This window comes from Mirounga angustirostris, unplaced genomic scaffold, assembly GCF_029215605.1.
Source record: "Mirounga angustirostris isolate CCGP_5_RB_7025 unplaced genomic scaffold, mMirAng1.0.hap1 SCAF_10, whole genome shotgun sequence".
In the NCBI taxonomy this organism is placed as follows: Eukaryota; Metazoa; Chordata; class Mammalia; order Carnivora; family Phocidae; genus Mirounga; species Mirounga angustirostris.
In genome coordinates this window covers 126,546,020-126,560,024 of record NW_026991718.1, presented here as the reverse complement: position 1 = coordinate 126,560,024, position 14,005 = coordinate 126,546,020, and the positions used below count along the sequence as shown (strand labels likewise).

The 14,005-nt window shown below is 40.8% G+C and overlaps 1 protein-coding gene and 1 non-coding gene across 12 annotated transcripts in view; one reads left to right on the top strand and one right to left on the bottom strand.

Moving 5' to 3' along the window:
- STAU1 (staufen double-stranded RNA binding protein 1) overlaps positions 1-14,005 on the top strand; it is a 91,339-nt gene that overhangs the window by 44,980 nt on the left and 32,354 nt on the right. For 5 of the 11 annotated variants that reach the window (XM_054510154.2, XM_045885928.3, XM_045885927.3 and 2 more), the window contains 4 exons: positions 1,396-1,466; positions 8,331-8,619; positions 10,624-10,748; positions 13,778-13,934. In XM_054510154.2, coding sequence (XP_054366129.1) covers positions 8,415-8,619; positions 10,624-10,748; positions 13,778-13,934 — 487 coding nt within the window. In that variant the 5' untranslated portion in view covers positions 1,396-1,466; positions 8,331-8,414. Of the gene's footprint in view, positions 1-1,395; positions 1,467-8,330; positions 8,620-10,623; positions 10,749-13,777; positions 13,935-14,005 lie in introns of those variants that run through there. The other 6 variants (XM_045885933.3, XM_045885932.3, XM_045885935.3 and 3 more) reach the window with 4 other exon arrangements.
- LOC123852233 (U4atac minor spliceosomal RNA) lies at positions 3,863-4,040 on the bottom strand. The gene has a single exon (XR_006792839.1). It is a non-coding gene; the product is annotated as a U4atac minor spliceosomal RNA (small nuclear RNA).

Sequence of the window (14,005 nt, the reverse complement as noted above, 5' to 3'; positions counted from 1 at the left end):
TTATTTTTTTATGTATTTTTTTTTATTCTAATTTTTTACATTTCTGGGTTGGGCTAAAAAAACATAGATACCCAAAACTACCGTAATTGTTGAGCACAGATGGACTTGAATTGAGGGAAGCCCCCCCGGAGTAGAAGGCATGAGCTCTCCTAGGCAGTCTTAGAAATGTCTTTGGGCTGCTCAGAGGCCTTTCCAGTTTCCATTCATGCTAGTCTTGTGAGATTATGGAGCAACAGGCCTCTAGATTGGAAAGTTTGTTAGTAGTATAACATACTATTTACGAAAAGGACTTGAGTTGTTTAAAATACCGTAAAACAAATTAGACTTTATTGTTTTATTTCTGAAATTGTTTGGACAGTGAACAGCTACTTTTATCTTCTGTTAAGTCACAGTAGCAGTGAGAAATTGAAATGAGTGAAATTATGTTGTAAAAATGCAAAAGGCATCTCAAGGTAAGGAATCGTCTTTGTTACTGACTACAGTTGACCTGTGAACAATGCAGGTTTGAACTGCATGTGTCCATTTATATGCGGATTTCTTTTATAAATGCAGTACAGTATTATATATGTATTTTCTCTTTATGACTATTAATATTTTCTTTTCTCTAGCTTTATTGGAAGAATACAGTATATAATACATGTAACATAAAATATGTGTTAATCAACTGTTTATGTTATCGGTGAGGCTTCCGGTTACCAGCTAGGCTATAAGTGATGAAGTCTTTGGGGAGTGAAAAGTTACACGTGGATTTTCGACTGTGTGGGGTGGGGGGATCGGCACCCCTAACCCTCGCGTTGTTCAAGGATCACCTGTACTACCCTTTAAAAAGGAAGATACCTCTAGATAAATCAGATCTGAGAGTTTGAGAATTAAACTCTTATGTCGCCTGAAATCCAGTTCTAAAGAATGATTATGGTTTGGATTTACTAGAGGTAATGTGCTTTTTGTATTTTGCAATTTAATATAAGAATGTTTATGTGCAACTTGTGTTTTTGTAAATTTTCCCATGCAGTTGTATTTGCATGACCAAGCATATGGTAAGGACATTTATAAATAAAATATTTAGCCGGTAGCTAAAAGGGGGAAAAACCCCGTAAGTTTAAAAACCACACTTGTGTGATCAGACAGTATATGATGCCCAGTTTCTTTCTTTAAAAGTAGTTTCGAAGTACTCCTCTCTCTCTCAGGGTCCTGTCTCCACAAAGCACTCTGCCCAGCTCCCAGGCAGTTGGGGCTTTTGTGGATTCTACAGTGTGTTGCTTCAGGCCATGACAGTATGTTTTCAGAAACTTTCCTCCTTGTAAATCTTAGGTTTCCCCAAAACTCGAGCAACATATATCTCCATTGTCAGAAATGGTCTACTCTAGTAAATTATTATTGTTTCTTATTTTCTAGGAGTTTCCTAATCACATAACCTCTCAGAACTGAACCAAAACAGCATTATTCCCGGAGCACCTCTTTTTAAGGTACACATAATTTGGCTCTCTAATTTCAGGCCTGTTCATAAACTGTGATATTTTTGAATTCTTGAGTGGCTTGTGTGGAAAATGACTTTTACTTCTGTCTGTAATGTTAGAGAAAAAGAAGAAATTGTATGCAGTCTGAATTTCTTTTTACTCTTGAGATTTAATTAGAAAGTAAATGCAGGGAAGATTGTTGGCAAGAATGTAAAACCCTTTAGCCAGCACTGCCGTGTACTTTAAATGTCGAGACGTGAAAATTGGCCACTGAAGTTGTCATTAGACATAACTCGGTTGGTAAGTATCTTGCTCATAGCAGGTTTTGTAGATTGCCTTTGATTTCTCAGACTGTTTATGTAAAACTTGATTTTCAAACTTGTGGAAATAATCCAACATTGTTTTCTGTCATGAGATAGGGTTATGAATCAAGTTCCATTTACTGCTGGCTGCTTGTGATCATCTAGACCAAAAGTTTTTTAAGAGTTGAGGATTTTACAGTTTTATATCAAGGCACTGCAAAATGCACTGCATCTGTCAGTGCTGCCTTGTATTTTAGCAGTTTCCCTCTGAGAGCTGAAAGCACAGCATCATAACATCACTGAGGTAGTGATTAGTGGGCAAGTCAAACCCAGCTTTCTTTGGGAATAAGGAAATTGAAGCATAAAGAAATCAGAGAAGTTGTACCAGGCTCAATGAATGGATTTACACTGGGTTTATTTAATGCTTTTCTTTTCCAAGGACTAAACTGTTACCATACCATGCCTCAGGATTTCTTCATTATTTTCGCCCTCCGATTGCTGAAGCTGAGGCTTTGCCGAATATCCTGTTACAGGGTGTTCTGGGGAAACTGAGGCATCGGGCAGTGGATTGCCAAGAATTGGATGGATAATTGCTGTCTTATTTGGGAGTGGAACTGAAAGCCACAACTCAGAAGTTTGATCTGATTTAACATTGTTGGTTGCTACTTAGCAGCAAGGCTGGTTTCTTAGAAACTGGGTCTTGGCTCTAGTCTGTTTTGCATGAAGATGATGGTAAATGCAGTCGTGTTTCTAGGTAGATGGCACATAGTTACAGAGTACAATTTCCCTTTTCTGAAAGGAAAAGCCAGTTAACTGTTATGTTGAACTAAGCCCCTTCTTACTTAAGAATAGGTTACACAGTGCTACTCTGAAAAATCTCCAGCAAATCATGAATAGTCACTCATTTTGGTTGGTTTAAGACATTTCTCCATGTTCTTGTAAGTCTAGATTTTAAAAACACTTCCATGTTTGCAAAAAATAATATGTGTTTGACTTTATTTTTAAGAGTTGTTCCTAGGGAATAGAAGAGGGAAGCTTGATAAGGTTGCAAAGCTAGAAAAGAAAGTAAGGTTTGCAGCTCGTTAGGCTGCAGAGGTAAAGTTTTTTTCACTTAAGTGTACAGTTTGGTATGATGGTCTTTCCAGGATGAACAATTAATAATGAATTCTCTTTTAAGAAGTGTTTCTTTAAATGGACCACCCAGTGGTTACATTTGTGTGGAAAGAAAATCCTCCATTGCCCACTTGGCACTGAGCCAAGTGTGAGACAGGGGCCACATTCAGTCACTTGGATGCAAAGATCTTGCATAGCCTGGGTTGTTTCCAGGCATTATTTTTGGCTGATTTTATTGTCTTACAAGTGATTATGCCTCCTCAGGGCTACTTGTCCTGTCTTTCTTTTGAGCATCAAGTACATAGTGGTCTTTTTGTTTTGTTTTTCCCTCTGTCTTAAGTAGTTTGGTCATATTTCTTTTAAAGAACCTTTTATTGGGTAATTTGATATTTGGGCCTGCTATTGGATATTATTTGCTTGACATCGCCGTTGTTATTTGGAAATGGTTATGTAGGAGTATAGTGATTGCCATGTTTCTGTATTTGCGGCTGCCCTACCTACGAGTGTTTAGATAATGTTTGGAGTCAATGAAGTGCTGTTCTGGGGATCAGAGCCACGATGGTGGGTGCTGGTAGGGGGTGAAGGTAGGAAGGTGTGGTGGTGGTTGTGGGGGTGGGGTGAGTTTATTTGTAGAAAACATAAAACCACATTGCAACCAGAAAGATGTGTCCAGAAAGGATCTTAGAAATAACTGTTGAATGTAAAGGAATGGTGTGGGCATTTTAGGTGTATTTCAAGGCTATTGTAGGAAAATGGTTTATTTCTTAGCTTTTTTATTGTTGTTGACAAAGTTTCTCTGAGAGTGGAGCCTCTCAAAACCTAGAGAACTAATAGATTTACAGTTGGTTGCTTAAAGATCTCTTTTTATGTCTTTGAGGAAAAGTTTAACAAATAGATTTTTTCTAGCACTTGAGAATGTACAATATGCCGTATAAGGTTTCACATGTAGTAGATGCTTGATAAGTTTTTGTTGAATGTGGAATGAATATACTACCCTGAAATTGCTGTTCATACAGCTGATGCTTTATCCTGGCAAGGAACTGGAGTGCTCTTGTGTCTGTGTACCCACACTACGTAAGATTTGATGGAGGACTTTGTTCAGGCGTTAGCAGTACTGCCCTCGCTAGGCGTTCATTGGACAGTAGCGCAACCCCAAGAAAAGGATGGTGAAGGGAGAGATTTTGGGTAAAATGTTCGTGGTTATCTAAGCTTGTTCAGAATTGTGGTGATTTCTTTTCTCCTTTTTTTCTTTTTTTCTTTTTCTTTCTAACATATCTTGTTTGGAAACATCACTTACTGCAAAGGGGAATGATGTGTTGAACACAAAAGTATACCTTCATTATAAGTCATATATTAATCTAGTTACAAATTGGATATTAAAATGTTTTTCCATAATTGCTGAAGTAGTTGTTTCATATTACAATGATTTAACAATCTGTTAGTTGAAAGTGAATATAAGACTAAGCACTCTTGCAGATAGTTCTGTAAACTATTTCTAGAAGAATCTGCCTTTTTGTGTATTAAACAAATCACTCAGATGGTACACTCAGTATGGCCTAGTCTTGGTAGATCACTGCTGAGTGAGGAATTTGCATTTGTGTCTCCTCACTTTTTTTTTCTTTTCTGGAGAGAGAGAGAGACAGTGAGCGCGCGCGAGAAGGGGGAGAGGAAGAGAGAGTATCCCAAGCAGGCTCCACACCCAGCACGGAGCTCATCTGGGGTTTGATCTCACGACCCTGAGATCACGACCTGAGCTGAAATCAAGAGTTGGACACTCATTCGACCGAGCCACCCAGACACCTCTGTACCTGATCAATTTTTAACACATTATGTATAATTTTTAAAAATGCTTAGGGGCGCTGGGTGGTTAAGTGTCTGACTCGATCTCATCTCAGGTCTTGATCTCATGGTCATGAGTTTGAGCCCCACATTGGGCTCCATGCTGGGCATGGAAAATACCTTAATTGTAGAATTTTGTAGAATTCCTGTGCCCACATTCCCCTTCCCACAACCCATTAAAAAGTATGTGACACTTGTGAAATGGAAGCTGCCATCCAAGGTGAGACTGTTTTTATGAGAAGATTTTTGTGTCCTCAAGCCAAATTTGGGACTTGGAATTAGGAGTCTTTAAAAAAAAAAAGGTATTCGTAACTCTATCCTATCACCTCTCTTTGTGTTTTAGTGCTTGTATGTGCTACGTAAATATAAGGATTTGAGAATAAGATGTGAACATGTTTTCCTGAGTTGGTGTCTAAAGCTCTTGAGATAAGAGAAATCAGAGGCTTCTCGTCTGTGCTGGAGGCGGGAGACAGGGAAATAGCACGACCCAGGCTTAACAGTTAAAGGTGCTTTCAGTGCTGAGGAAAGCTGAAGTCTTTGTGTTTTCAGTTTTCCACCTAATTTTACTGTGTGTAAAATATTATTCGTTTATAAGAAGACTGACAAATCATTTTAATCTCTTTGGAGTCCCTAACTTATCTGGCAGCAAGTAACCCTTAAAGATAGGCTCAAAAGAAAAGACACGATCTCATGGAAGGATTTCATCTTCAGGACAGGGTAGTACTGTTGAGCAACAGGTGCTAAATCTGTACAGAAGTGGTATCTCCAGAATTCCCTGATTCCCCTGAATGCTGCTGTGCACTCTATAAATAGCAGTAGTGAAAAGCTTTATTTTTTGTTCAAGTTATGTGGGTAAATAATATATTTTACCCCATTTATAACTATGTTAGCTGCCTGGCTTCTCTTTGGGAAAGGAGCGTCTATTTGGGTAAGATATTAGCCTCAATTTCTTAGAGCCTTTTGAGATAAAAAGGGGATTTTCTTAAGAATATAAGCTACTTATTAGTGAGATTTTGTGGGTTAGTATATGTGTACTCGAAACAACATCCTTGGCTCCTCTGTGCATTAGATACCAGTAACTCCTCCCATCCTCCAGTGGGCGACAGCCAAATAATGGATCCAGACCACTCCGGAGAACTGACTTGTCCCCTCTTTAGAACCACTGCATTTAATTCTCTTTTCAGGCTTAGAGACACATAGGAGCGTTCATGGGCTAATGGGTGCTGTTTGGTATTGGTCACGGTGGACATTAGAAATTTGTAGATGGGGCGCCTGGGTGGCTCAGTTGGTTAAGCGACTGCCTTCGGCTCAGGTCACGATCCTGGAGTCCCGGGATCGAGTCCCGCATCGGCTCCCTGCTCGGCGGGGAGTCTGCTTCTCCCTCTCCCACTCCCCGTTTGTGTTCCCTCTCTCGCTGTGTCTTTCTCTGTCAAATAAATAAATAAAATCTTAAAAAAAAAAAAAAAGAAAAAAGAAATTTGTAGATGAGTACAGCCGTATTCGGGTTTTAGGAAATTTTTATTTGCAATTTTGAACTACTTGTTTCCCAGTTACAGAGACACAGCTCCAGGTGAACTCAAGGTAACATTTTGGGGGCAGTCTTAATTAAAGGCCATTTGTTCCCTTTTTCAGCTTGTAGAAAATCTGTATTTAAGTCTGTGACCGGACCTGCTGGCTGTGGGCCTGCTCTGCTCAGCAGGGGCCAGAATAGATCTCTGGGCCCCACCCTTTCTAAATTTAGTTCATTCATTCAGTCTCATACCCTCAGAGCAACCGAGGGCAGGATTGGGTTGCTGCCTCTGGGGTGCACGTAGGCTCTGGAGTCTAGACACTTGGTTTTTGGCATAGTTTTTGACCTGTGACTAGTGGTTGGTGGTGTGAAGTTGTGAGTACACTATAGGTGAGTTTTTTGTTTTGTTTTGTTTTGTTTTGGTAGAAAAATGCCCTCAAGACAGAGTTTAGAAAGAGAGGGGAGAAGGGAGTGCAGGGGGGTTGAGGGGCACTGAGAGAGAAATATTTCTATTTCTCAGCTGAAGGAAATCAAAACAATGAAACAAGGTCCTAGCTGATTTCTTTTTTTTTAAGATTTTATTTATTCATGAGAGACAGAGAGGCAGAGGGAGAAGCAGGCTCCCCGCAGAGCAGGGAGCCCGATGCGGGACTCGATCCCAGGACCCTGGGATCATGACCTGAGCCGAAGGCAGACGCTCAACCGACTGAGCCACCCAGGCGTCCCTGTCCTAGCTGATTTCTGAATGGTTCTGGAGTTGTTTCTTGTTGTTGGCAACTTGTCTACCAGGACAGTTACCTAGTCTTAGTGAATCTCCTCTGTTCCTTTGTTCCGACTCCAAAAGAAAACAAGGAACAACTGCAGTATGGGGGATTTTGGTGAATAAGGGGATGTTTCTGTATCCAAAGTCATGTTTGAGCTGAGGTGTTTGGGTTGTTGTTTTTAGTTTTGCAGTTCTTTTTGCTCTCAGCAAGAGAGAATGTGCCAGAACTTCTCAAGTAACTTAATTGCTCTGGTCATTCATCTCTTTTTAAAGGTCCAGCTTTAATTAAAAATTACTCTGAGACTTTTTAAAAAATTAAGTAACAATTACTCTAATAGAACTTCTGATTTGTTGCTGGTTTCTGTTTTGGTTGGCTTTTTCTACTCTTTGTTGCTCTTGGTTATTTTGGGAGTACTTTTGACTTGGTTAAACATTTTCAGCTTTTTGAAGGATGACTGAACATAAGCAGAACTGTCCTTATTTTTGACTTATGAAGAAAATTTAAATGTATTTAGAAGTAATGTCTTTGGAACTTAGAAGATGAGGTAAATAGTCTCCTCTGCTCCCCGGGTTCCACTCCCCAGCCACACCAGTGAAATTACCAATCTGAAATCTGTTCCTCTCTTCTTCATCTTCTCCACTTTTGCTTTTAATCGTACAAACACTATAGAATGTTCTTTACTATTCAAATAATTTCTGAGGATCCTGTATATTGATGTAGATGCAAGTTTTGTTTGGGGTCTGTAACTAAATGAGACCATCTCAACAAACCTCATAGGAAAAAGATCTTTTACCATCATAAGGAAAAGAAACAGCAAAAGTGAGAAATTCCTGTGTTTCTTCAGTCAGCCTAAAGGAAAACTATAAGGGTGCCAGTCTGAGCACCTTCGGTGGAAGCAGTGTTGACATTCACCCATTAATGGTCTTAGGAACCCAGTGTGCTTTCAGCTTCTGATAATTTTGAGGCCAGAAATCTTTACTGTATCCATATAGTATGGAAGGCCTCTCCCTATTTTTTTTAATTGGCCATTTTGAATATAGGCTGTAGTTTGTAATTCTTAATATTCAACAAGGAATATCATTAAGCCCTACTGATGCTCTTTATAAAATAAACATGCAGAGCAGACGGGTATTGCAAGTCATTTAAAAGCAGTGTCAGAAAGTCATAAGGCCAGGAACCTCACTGCGACCGAGGGGAAACCCACTTCTGATATATCGGTGGAGCTACAGGCTCAGTGGGACTATTTTCATTCTTGAGTAGGTGACACCGATTTTGACTGAATATTGGCAATTACATATCTCCTCTATAATTTACCTTTTTATTTTCTTTCCCTTACAACTTTTAGGTAGAACTTTAGACTTCATAGCACTGAATTAACCTGCACTGAAAGCTGTTTACCTGCAGTTGTTCACTTTTGTTGAAAGTGACCATGTCTCAAGTTCAAGTGCAAGTTCAGAACCCATCTGCTGCTCTCTCAGGGAGCCAAATACTGAACAAGAACCAGTCTCTTCTCTCCCAGCCTTTGATGAGTATTCCTTCTACTACTAGCTCTCTGCCCTCTGAAAATGCAGGTAGACCTATTCAAAACTCTGCTTTACCCTCTGCATCTCTTACACCCACCAGTGCAGCTGCAGGTAAGCGTATGAATCCAAGTGTCTTCTTTTTCAAATGTTTTCTTAGCCTGTTTTTTGATCTGATAAGTAGATTGCAGATGTAGGGAGCTCTCACATTACCTTCAAGAAGCAGAAGAAAGTTTTGTTTTTTTTTTTTAAAGATTTTATTTATTTATTTGACAGAGAGAGAGTGAAAGCAGGAACACAAGCAGGGGGAGTGGGAGAAGGAGAAGCAGGCTTCCTGCTAAAAGCAGGGAGCCCGATGCGGGGCTTGATCCCAGGACCCTGGGATCATGACCTGAGCCGAAGGCAGATGCTTAACGACTGAGCCACCCAGGCGTCCCAGAAGACAGTATTAACACCCATGCTTCTTTATTCCAGATGTAAAACACTCGGTTGTATACTGGGTTGTCGGAGGCCTGAGTTGACAGACCATTTCAAAGTGTAAGAAAGGGAATTGAAAACTAAACTATAAAACCTAGCTTATTATAAAGTGGCGGCCAGCAGAAAGGATTGAACAGTAAATACCACTTTGGATTTGTATTGTTGTATGGGAAAATTCTCCTTTTAAAATTATTTCCCAGAACTGACAAAGAATTCTTGTATGTGTAAGCCCTTGTTTTAGATGTCTGTAAGATTATATCCCAAGCAAGGGAGCAGCCAGATTTACCGGAAAGCAGGAGAGTGCGTTGGCATTTAATTTTTATTTTAAACAAGTCAGTTTAAATTGAGATTCCAGAGGTAGTTCAGAAATCACAGTGAGGACCAATTAGAAATTGAACAAAGAAGCAGAGATTTTTGAAGAGGAATAAGTTCAGAAGCATTTAAATCTGACTGTTAGGAAAATAAAGATGAACTAAATGTACTCGTTGATGGGGCATGTGGCTGGCTCAGTCTGAAGACCATGCGACCCTTGATCTCTGGGTTGTAAGTTCGAGCCCCACATTGGGTGTAGAGATTACTTAAAAAAAAAAAAAAAAAAGTTCCAAATAAATGTGCTCATTGATGAGAAAAGACTTGAAACAGCTGAAAAATAAACAATCCTGAAAATAATATTCTACTTCCCAACCCTTCCCCATAGTGGCAAAACCAATTAAATGGGGTGCCAACATGGGTGTCTCCATAGCAGAGTCACCTTCTAACAGATTCTTTCAACCCCTTGTACCTGACAATTTCCCTTGCATTTCCTCCTTCATTTCTCATTTCCTTTATAAATCTGTTCTTAGAGTGTTGGCTCATCCCCCTCTCCGCTGCACGGCATCTGTCACCCTACCTCTAGGCTTCCTTGGACTGGCTCACTGGAGAGCTATCTTGACTTGTCATAATACCCAACAGATTCAGTTTTCCCCACATTTGTCATTGGAGACCATCTTCAGAGGAAATGTCACAGACTGTTTCAGTCCTCTGGGATTTACTGCTTTTTCTTCTAATGCGTTCTTATATCCACATCCTACTGACTTTGTAAAACTCCTGCCCGCCAAGGCCATTTTATTTTACTTGTATAATTCTCAGAAGTAGATAAGGTCTGAGGGTGGCAGCCTCTGGAGATAAGACTAGGGGATGCCCCAGGAACGAGAAGTTAGCCGTGTGGAACACGACAGTCGTTGTTTGAGAAATGGCATTGGCACGTTGAGTTTTGTGCAATAACCGACAGGGTCCAGCTGACGGCCGTTGTGGTAACCAGTGTGTCTGTGCTCACCAGACCTCCGTGTTACTCCCGCGGTTGGCTGTAACAACAGTGCTTCATCTGATTTCACATCTTGCTTGCTGCCATGGTTTGGTTATGCCCCTGACCTCGGTTCGCTCTCTTCGGAAGACCCGCTCTCCCAGGTTCCCCGGCTCCGGCCGGCTCAGAGCGGACCCCAGCCGTGCCTTCAGGCGGGCGCCCCCGCGTGGTTTGCGGCTGTGCGGCCCCGCTGCTCTGACTCCTTAGACCTTCCGTTTTCCCTCTTCTCTCGCGTCCCCGGGAGAGCAGCAGTCCTGTATACTGCTGGTTGACTTCATTGCTCTGACGTTATTTTTCAGTTCCTTCTAGCATGGCACACCCCAAAGAGAAAACCCCAATGTGTCTTGTGAATGAGTTAGCCCGTTTCAACAAGATTCAGCCTGAGTATAAGCTTTTGCGTGAGCAAGGTCCAGCTCACTGTAAGGTAAATATTGCCCATACTGCTTGTGCATTTCTACCCCACCAGGAATGTTTGCTGTCTTTATGCTGCTCTAAGTGGTGCTGTGGCTCAGAACACGTACTTCCCAACCACTGAGGCTGTCCTCAAGAGATGCCAAAGTACAGATTTTTGGCAAGTCATTTCTCTTCGTCCTTGCAGGATGGGTCAAAGAAAAGACATGCTTCTTTTTGGGATATATGGCTTTTAAAGTTCCAATTAGTGTGTGGTTGTGTTTAGGACTCTGAGTAGAGACAATTCCCAAGCACCTGTGAATGACTTCCTGCGAGTTTTCCAGGCTCTGGGCCTCCTGGCTACAGCCTGCCTCGGGCTCCTTTCCTGCTTGTTTGCACGAACCCTAGACTGGGCAGGGAGAGGAGGGAACAGGAAATCCGTTTTGCCACTTGTCAGCAATCCAGGTAAAAGGTTTGAAGATGAGGGGTAGAAATTAGTCTCAGAGTGAGTCCTTTGGATTGTCTCTGATTTCACTTATCCTTGTCTTTCCCCATATCTTAGAGAATGGAAGACTGACTGTAATTTAAATTTTTACTATTTGTTACTCAGGAATTCAGTCTTTGAAGCTCGTTTGATATCTGTGCTAACGTAAATCTTGGAACTTAAATGTGTGCATATCTGGCTTTATCTTTGCAGCTGCAGTGTGAGAGAGGGTATGGTGTCAGAGAGAAGGAATCGGGTCTCCTATTTCTGATCCTAGCTTTGCAGTAAAGATAATATTATTAAGGATGAGTTATTGGTCTCTTTATGCGTCACTTTTCTTGACATGCAGACCTCAAGCCTTGAATGATATACCTACCAAGTTTCCCTTTTCGTTTGACTAAAAACAACATCGACCACAGTCCTAAATAGGCACCATAGTGTGGTTAGGTGAGTCGCCTTTGGTGTGAGACAGATGTGGGTTTAAATCTCAGCTGCTTCTAGCTGTGTGACCTTGGGCAAGCTACTGCTGTTTTTGAATCTCAGTCTCCTCTGTAAAATGGGGATAAGACCTACCCATATAGGCCTACTGTGAGAATTAAATGAGAGACTGTATGTTAAAGTGTGGAGCACAATGCCTGGCGATTATTAAATGCTGCAGAAATGGTAGCTATTATTATTAGGCATTTGAGAAACACAGAAATTTCTACTCATGTGAAGCTAGTTTTATTCTAAAGCATGATCGTATTTGAAGTGTTTCTTTACTTTTGGAAGGCAATTAGTGATTTTCTATAACTGTTCTGTTTCTTCTGCGGGATTTTTTTTGCAGACCTTAACTTTGGGATTCCCTTTATTAACTGTTTTTGGTATTTTTTGAAACACGTACTTTTTCACTTAAACTTCAGTGGTACTGTAGGTCATTTGGCTGTGTGTTCAATCTGTAACTGCCCCCCTTTTTTTTAACCTTCAAGTTATTCAAAGAGGAAAAGTTATTCCCTCCTAAGTGACTGTTAGACTCTTTAAAAAGTCGGTGGTGTGGTATGGTTTGAATTCTGTGAAAACCTAGATTCTGACCTCGCTACCAGCCCTCCACGTGGGAGGCAGCAGAGCCACAACAGCGCAGATGGGGGAAGTGCTGGAGAAAGGCGAGACTGTTGATAAAATTAACTCTTTGCTTTTTAGCTTTTCCCCTTCAGCGTCTTTCTGTGAAAGGATCATGAAATGCCCTGGAGGTTGGGGATTGCACAGCACTGTAGGCTCCTGCTGTTTGGCTGCTCAGGCCAGCCACTGTTTTGAGTCCGTGCTGTTGGTGCTGAATGAGTACCCTTGTGAACTGCAGCATTAATTCAGGGGACCCCCTAATGGTTCCAGTGGGGTGAGGATTTCTTAATTTTTCCCCTTTAGTGGAAGCTGTGTACTGAGGGAATCCTGAAGTTAAGACCTACAAGAAAAATCATCTGTGAAGGCAAGGCACACCCGTCCCTCTAGGCACCAAATTTCTGTGGTCTGGACATTTTCAGATGATGTAGATGCATTCACATCAGCATTTCTCCTGTACATTATTTGTAGATGAAACAGAGTGATAGCCTGTGATAAAGAAAAGCAGAAAAATAAAAGCTCCCGTTGGTTTTGCTAAATTCCAAAGTAGTGAGTCTCAAACTTCATAGTGCGTCAGAATCACTAGGGGAGCTTATTAAAGATACACTTGCTCCGGTCTCCCCTCTTGCTCCTCAGTCAAAATCCATGGGCCTGTGTATTTTACCAAGTTTCCTGGATGAGCACCAAAGTTAGAGAATCACTGTGGCATGATGGGTCATAGTTTTTGACAGAGTATTAATTCAGTTCTGATAGGATTAACATAACCTAATTTTAAGAATGGAGTGTGTATTTGGGTTACCTTTATACTTAAGAAGGAATAAAGAGGTTTGCCATTGTCAGCATTTGTTGAGGACAAAATTAGCTGTTTTGGATGCCTCCTTGAGTTCAGAAACGTTTCTTGATCTTTGCTTACTGTGGATCAGATTTTCTTCTGAAGGTGGAGGGAGTGTCTGAATCATAGAGTAATCTTAGCAAAGTCGAAGGCAGCGTTTTAGAGCCTGGCTGACATTCCCAAATTTATTCAAGTGTTTGTCCTCCTGGGATTGTGTTTTCAGACAAGAGACCACAAACGCATGAGAACATCAAAACGAACGTCTTAATTTATATGAGATACTATGTGTCTAAATCAAGTTTGCTATATTTCTTCCATGAGAAGTAATTGGAAGACAGTTTCTATTTGGATGACTTCCAAAAAATCAACGTCTAATATTTAATATATGCAGGAAAACTTTTCTTAATCTCTATGCTTACCCCCATTTTTCAAAGCATAGTTTTGTCACAGAATGCTGTTCAATGCTAGTCAATGATATATGTATCTTTTGGTGTTTATAGAAACAACAAAAAATGGGGGTGAAGGGATAAATTGCCAAGATAATAATCAGGCCTTTTAAACCATGGCCATAAAAAATGTTCAAGGTCCAACGTGACATACTATAGTCAACATCAGGTATCATGAATTGAGAGCTCACAATTTTCATTTGTAGGTGTTTACAGTACAGCTAACACTTGGAGATCAGCACTGGGAAGCTGAAGGAACTAGTATTAAAAAAGCCCAGCACACAGCTGCTGCCAAAGCTTTGGAAGGAACAAAATTTCCTAAACCCATAGTCCGCCCTTTTCGTAGCGAAGGAAGGAATCCAGGTATTATGCGTGGGCCAAGACAGGTTCCTTTCAAAAGTGGGTTTAGAGGTACCCGTTCAGTATGTATATGA